At 39.9% G+C, this 7,351-nt stretch overlaps 1 protein-coding gene across 3 annotated transcripts in view; it reads right to left on the minus strand.

The window, feature by feature from the left end:
• Window positions 1–3,888, minus strand: part of dock4b (dedicator of cytokinesis 4b) — a 129,703-nt gene extending 125,815 nt beyond the window's left edge. For 2 of the 3 annotated variants that reach the window (XM_028043596.1, XM_028043594.1), the window contains exon 1: window positions 3,648–3,888. In XM_028043596.1, coding sequence (XP_027899397.1) covers window positions 3,648–3,684 — 37 coding nt within the window. In that variant the 5' untranslated portion in view covers window positions 3,685–3,888. The remainder of the gene's footprint in view (window positions 1–3,647) is intronic. The other variant, XM_028043595.1, reaches the window with a different exon arrangement.
• Between the last annotated feature and the right edge of the window lie 3,463 nt (window positions 3,889–7,351).

Below are 7,351 nucleotides of genomic sequence, written 5' to 3' on the forward strand. Positions count from 1 at the left end.
AATTCCGCTTGGGCGAGAACGGATCCAGGACAGGCTCGTTAAAAATGTTTTAATTACTTGTCTGAATTCTGATGAGCAATGACACGGTTGATTGGCTGAATCAAAAGACCTTAATGAAGAAAAAAAGGCTTCGCCCCGTCGAACGTCTAATCTCTCCAAAACGTAACAGTGCAGCCTCAAGTGGTTTGTGTAGCCAGTGGGCGAGTCAAAGGTTACGTGACATCTGTGACAGACTGCTCTTTATGTTCTTATAAACATCCTTAGATATGCGAGTCATTACAAATCAATATCATGACGATGTCTTTTGTTATTCCTATATAATTTCAACCTATATGGGGTTGAAGGAAAAGATACAATGCACTGCTAAGTCTAAACTCTCATCCCCTCAATTATAGAATTAGATAGACCATCTCTCTTTAATCTTCTAACCTTCTTGTAATATTTTATTAACCAATAATTACCCTACTAATGACCTAATAGGCATCCGGATATCAACCTGCTGAGACTCCATCCATATTTCATGAATGGCATTGGCTCCCGTCATTCAGGGGGCCACAATTTTTGCTCATAAGTCAAATTGACATCAAACACCACAAATTCCCAATTAGACAGCGAGGCGTTCTGAGCTCATCCCGATTTGCCCCCGAGATCAAATACTCCTGTGAGGATCTAAGGAGACTCAACCACCAAAAAAAAAAAAAAAAAAAGAGAGAATAAAAAACAAGGTTCCCTGTGAAATAGGGCATAGAACGTTCATTGAAAGGACCTGCAGATCATAGTCATGTTTAAAATGGCTAACGTAAGGAGTTATACAGCATCTCCAGAGCAAAGATATTACTGACTGGTATAACATAAAAAAGGATGCTGCACCTTGTATAAGCTCCTGGGAGATACTGTAATAAACTGGCTGTTCTTTCCAGAGATTTCTGGTGGGGACCAATGGTCAGGACTGATATGATGGTTTGTCCTCCCAAATAAGCAGTCTGGATTCCAGTAATCTGATGTTTTGTCTTGTAATAGCATGGGTTACTGGAGACACCTCGAGTTATGATCTAAGGTTGTAGTGAAATCTTTGCTATATTGGAAAAGTGTAGCATAGCCCATAATTCCACAGCTTGCATGCACCGTCAAACCATTAGACAATAACAATATTGGGATTTCTACAGCAAGTTCTATATTAACTTTGGTTCACTTATTCTTGGTAAAACCTAAGTAGGGCTATTAAGCATCAGTGATTTTGTTGTACAGTAAGATGAGTGACATCTGATCCATTTAACCATTTTCTTTAACTTCTACCCTAGCAGGGTCATGACTGGCGCAAAAACACAAATGTCCAGTGGCAAATTTCCAGTCCATCAGGGGGCAGCATAGAGACTATTATACATGAACACATTTACACCTATCCCATATACACCTAACATGCGTGTTCTTAGACTGTAGAAGTATCCAAAGAGCATGCATGTGCAGGGTTACAACATGCAAATGTCAAACAAACCAAGGACCTTCTCGTTTAAGGCAACAGTACTTTAAAGTACCAATAATTATACAATGATACACCCAAAGTCATTGTTAAAAAAAATGGCAGAATACATTCCCAAACATTCCCAGGTCAATCTAGTCTAAAGAGACAGTACACTAGGTTCAGGTGTTCCCAGTCAGCTCTCGACTTCAAACAATTCCCCACTTTATCTGAAATACAAAGAATTGCAGGAATCACTTCTTCGTTCCCCTTCAAAAGAGAAAAGCGCTCAGTTTTTCTCAATCCAACTTATTCATTCAGTATACTAATGTGTCATTTAGCAACATTTTAGTATCATTTGTCCATTTCATGTTGCACAAAAAAATATGTCATTATTATGACACAAATGTTGATGCTTTTGACTTTTGATCAAAAAAGCTTGTCCCTTTAAACTTCAACCTTCACCCTTGTGATGCTCCTTAAGCACAGAAAAGCTTTTCTTCAGTCCATATTGATTCAGCTGATCTAACAGAATGAGTTAAATCCTCTCCAGACACCAACCAGACAAATTGACCCTCTGATTTCATCCAGTTCACATTCTGTAGCTTATGACTTAAAGTTGCCCCAACCGCTCTGTGCTATAAAACAGCTTCTAGTTACGTTTGCTTGTGTGCGTGTGCATGCGTGTGTGGGGGTGCGCTTGTGGATAATGCTAGCTGAATTTCACAACAGGAAAACACTGCTGTTCCTTCCTCAAAAGAGAAACAACTCAAAAGGAAGTCTGTGGCTGCCAACACGTCTTAAGGAATAAATCACAGCCAATTAAGAGTCTTACTGTTGGTATTGTGCAAAAGCGGGGGGGAAATGGATAAAAATTAATCCAATTAACTGGGCACCCTTAAGAAGTCTTGGGACAATGGTAACTATTTAGCCTCCAAACTAAATGACCTCCTTTGATTCAGCAGAGTGAACTTTGACAGCCGGGTGTGGGTTTAAGTAGCAAAATGGGCTTAAATCCATTTGTCTGCAAATATAGAGGTTGTGGACTCTAGAGGAGTGTGTAGCACAGGACCAAATAAGCCATAACTGTGCAGCGATTTAAGTCGGATAGGGAAAGGAAACAAATACTCACCAGGGGGAACATTTCGCAAAGCGATCAAGTGACAATGACAACTGGAGACCAAATGCTTTTGGGGGACACTTTTCAACGCAAAACTATATGTCCCCCAATCATAATCATCCTGCAGTAACAAATTGCAATTTAAATCGGTTTTAATAAGGTGGCAAACACTCCCACTCATTGATTGAGTCCCTTTGAATGAAACTGTTGAGGCATGCATTGACCGAAAGCATCTCCACGGAGCAGATCTCTCCAGGGAATGTCCATATGACAGACTCGTGTCCCTCCTGATTGACCCTCCACACCATCCCCAGTTCAATAAGCAGCGCCAGGTTTTGCAGACAAATACGGAAATCAGCGCAAACACATCAACAGGACAAAGTCCACTGGCGGGATTGTCGCAACAACAATTGGCATCGCTTGCGTTGTTGTCGCTTGTTTGAGTGTGTGATCCCGAGACTGTCTGGAACAATGCAATGTGGAGGACACACACACACATACACACACCGCTACCATGATCTCCATGCGTCCATGTCTATTTCACCCTGAGATCGCGCCGGTTTACCGAGGACCTCCTAATCACTTTTTTCTCTCCATCTACAAGGGGGTTTCTCTCGGATAATTTGCACAGACACACTCCGACATTCAGCGACTGCCCGAAGCTTATCTGGGGTTCCCATTCAAACAGACAGAAGAGCAGAAACAGTGATTTTTATTTTTAGAAACGCTGTCCGGTTAATGTCACAGCAAAACACAGCGAAAATACAAATAAAAATAATAATAATAATCAACTACATAAGCATCAAACTATGGGGTTCTCTAGTAGAAAATGATAGATATGTTTTGCGATGTGGGACTCAATTAAAACTGAGACAGCCCAGGAAAATGATGCTTTATAAATAATAATAATAATAATAATAATAGAAAACAATGCCCGAGTCAGAGATTTAGTTCACAATCCACACATTTATTTACACACAAATGCACTTGTGTGGGCTAGAAGAATATGGCAACCGTTTTCGTTTCACTGAGAATATCAATAATAAAACGTGCAGTAATAAAACTCACCGACACCGTATTTCTCATGTTCTGTAGGTATCCACATGTTTACGCTCGGGACATTTAAGCGAGCGGACGGAATAGCAGCGAAACGTCGGGTTCTAGGTGTGTGTGAAGCATTCTATTAGTGGGCTCTCCTCCGCTCGGTAGCAGGAGTCATTGTTTAGGTTACAGAAAGGAGAAAGCGTCGCCTCCACCACATACCCCGCCGCTGCTGTTGCTGCTGCTGCTCGTAGTGGTACGGAGTCGTGCCGCTTTCAGGGTCTGTGGGAAACGTGACAACCGCGAGTTTAGTCCGCATTCAGGGGCTGGCTTAGGAAAGTACATTGGTCTTTGATGCGCTGGTGGAAGCGGGGGGAAAAAAGCATTGCTGCATCATACACTGCCTTGCAGAAAGTCGTATGTTTAACCACGTAAGTCAACGTAGCTATGTTTAGAGTCTAAGCGACAGGCTCACATAGACCACACCACATAGCACATAATACTAAAGAACAGGTAAAAGAATAGTTTTCAATATTTAAACATGAAAAAAAATCCTAAAATGTTTTTATTATATTTAGCCCCATTTACGTGGATAAACCTAAATAAAATCCAAGTAAACTATTCTACCAAATTATGTCATTTGTTTAATAAACAAGAGCCCCTATCCATCTATAGTTGCTTTCACATAGCAGCTATAGATGCTGTGTGAAAGTACCCAAGATTTGCAAGAAAACACTTATGAACAAACAGCATTATGAAGACAAAACACCAAAAAGATCAGGGAAAGTCATGAGAAGTCCAATACAAAGTTAAGTTCAATCCACATGTCAAAGTATGACGTTGGAACAAGCCTGACACAAATCAGAATGTATTTTCTCAACAAGATTTAACTTGCATGATTAAACCGACCAAGGACATTTTTCAGTCTTTGGTTGAAAAATGTTAAGGGTATAGCAAAAGAGCAAGATCAGCATTAATCAGAGAAGCCGAAGTCAATGGAAGAGCTGCAGAGATGCAAAGCTCAAGTTGTAGAATTTGTTGAGAGGACAAGTGCATAACTGTTAGTAGCTCACTAGAAGAAGAAGAGTGACTCAAACTGAGACCCGGCCAACGTGAAAGAGGTTATCCTGGTCGGATGAGACCAAAACTTATGTTTCTGGCCCTTAGAGAGCATTTGACCACAAACAGAATGCTGGCAAAACAGTGGAGACTGAGTCTAAAAGTTCCCCATTCTAGCAGGCATGAGCCATTAAAATAAAATGTTTTGCCAAAACCATTTTCACTTCAAGTTGTCTGAATGGGCCCTCCATAGTGCAGGCATAATAAGAAAACATGGACACTGGATAATAATGCTGAAATTGGTACCCAATAAAAGACTCCTCAACATTTCAATAATTTCAAAATCTAAAATTCTCAGACTGTTCAGACTTGAGTTCTTGCTGAGGAAACTGCATGTATTTCTACAAGGAAATTGGCTTATTAGGAACAGATTGATAATTTATTAAAACTTCAGTGTGTGTGTGTGAAGACAGAAAATGACCTTTTGCTCTTTTAGTATCATAGTGACTGTGGCAATGGAATATAATGCCACAGAATGAAACTAAATGCACAATTCAGTTAAAGTCCACTGCCTATGTACTAATTTGCATGCTTAACAATTTTACTGAAATAAACATAATTTTTAAAAGTACAACTCTCTTTTTTCTTCAAATGAGACTCAAGTTGAAGCTGTGATTTTAAGGGGAATTTCCGAGCAGCACTTTAACGCAACTTCATTGGGAGCGCGACGAGAGGGGAAAAAAATAGCAAAGCATTCTGGGAGTTGTAGTATCACATTGACGTCAGAATTTCATTTTAGCACCTACTGTACAACTCCACATATCAGCTGACCAGTAGGTTTGTTTTTAGATCGTCTGGGTGAACGTTTAAGTTTTTAGTTGCTCTTTTTAAAATTGTAAAATTATTTTTGCTGTGTACGGCCATTAATAAAACATACAGTGCTTAACATTTTGACAGAAAAATGCATGATCTGTGCATAGGGGATCATGGTGCTGATTTAAATCATGACCTTGGAATAGTGTAGAAGCCTCTTGGACAGATTCAGTTGGCCGGGACAAACTGTGCATGAAAAATTCATGGGAATCTCAAATGAGGGAGCAGACGAATGAACTAAAATATCAAAGAAAACATTAAATGAAAATCATCTGACACAAATTCACACAACTCTGTTTTTTTCTTTTCTTTTCTACTGCCGTTCCCCCTCGCATCACCTGGGTGTAGCTGCTGTTGCCTTCAAGTACAAAGGATCCTGACAAACACCCCCTCTGCATTCCTCATGCGGCGGATAGTGCGTTTAAAATTCTTTGAAGTGTCAAAAGTGACTCGTTTCTTTGAGCCTCATCACCAGCTCGCATGTCCACTTTACCCACCCCACCTTTGTAGTTCGTACGGCGGATTGTGAAAAGACGCACCGCGAAAAAGCAAGCAACCCGAGGCTCTTCCTCATTCGTGTGTTAAGGTAACTGTCATGGTATGCTTTCTTACAGAGTGGGATTATTGTTTTTTTTATTTATTTTATTTGTTTTTGCAGTGAGTTTACGTGTTGAACCACTACATCCCATAGCTTTGATATTTGTGATTGGTGCAGGCTGAAAGTGTTGGAATGCTCCATTTAACATATGAATAAACCAAGAGCAAAGGAGTAAAGTAAGCCAAGAAACCCCATGGAATCACCCAGAGAGGATGGCAGAATAAAGCCAGAGTGCATTTTCTTGTATATGAAGAGGAAACAAGAGGCAGTTCTATATCGCCAAATGAATGATTAAGCTTCCCATTTAATGTAGTGATAAAGAAGGGAAGAAGTGATTACACAGGAAAAATTAGCCTGAGCTGGAATGCTAACCATGGTTAGCCAAATGCCAAATGCAGACAATGCAGCCCGTCGTGGTAAGAAAGTTGGATTCTGAAGTGAGAATCTTAATTAAAAGTAAAAATCAACAAGGATGCCCCCTGATGTGAGAATTCCAATTAAGAAGAAAGGGTCCATCTAGACGGTCGTTACGCCAATCATCACCATCATCCAAACTGTGCTCATATTTCCAAGATGAATTCAAACAGCATTTGATGATTGTTGTGGTCAATGACAAGTTGTCTTCTACTAGCAATGAAAGCTCAAGAACAAAAGTATTTCTTTATTTTATGCATTCACAAAACTGACAGGATGCCCACTGCCTGTGCTTAGTACCTACAACTGACTACAGCCAGAGTATTTAGAATATATTGCAGTAGCTATAACTACCTTTTAACTCGGGGTTTGCGAAGAAGCTCCAACTTCGAATCCCATCCTCAGGGAATGTTTCATTTGGTTTTACTGCAGTGGAACTAAGAAATACTAGCTTCCAAGTCCAGATCGTTTACAAGGCACACGAAATAGTAAATCTTACTGGTTTTCCGATGGTTCGGACGGGTGAGATCCCATTCCAAGATCCACGTTTCCACTCTTTAGTTAAGCGGGATTCACCAAGATCATCTTTTCTGCACCTTCCACTTTCAAAAGTGATTCAATTTTGGAATAACTTTTCCAAAACTTTGGAATAAAACAACCTTTTAAAGAAGGTTGTTAAAATTAGATATTACAGCACTCTAAAGGCCCAACCCAATGCCCCGCCCTTATTAATTAAGGTTTTGTATTTTCTTAAAACTAAAAAACAAGCAAACAAACAAAATTTAAT

Source organism: Xiphophorus couchianus, chromosome 17 (genome assembly GCF_001444195.1).
Source record: "Xiphophorus couchianus chromosome 17, X_couchianus-1.0, whole genome shotgun sequence".
NCBI classification, from domain to species: domain Eukaryota; kingdom Metazoa; phylum Chordata; class Actinopteri; order Cyprinodontiformes; family Poeciliidae; genus Xiphophorus; species Xiphophorus couchianus.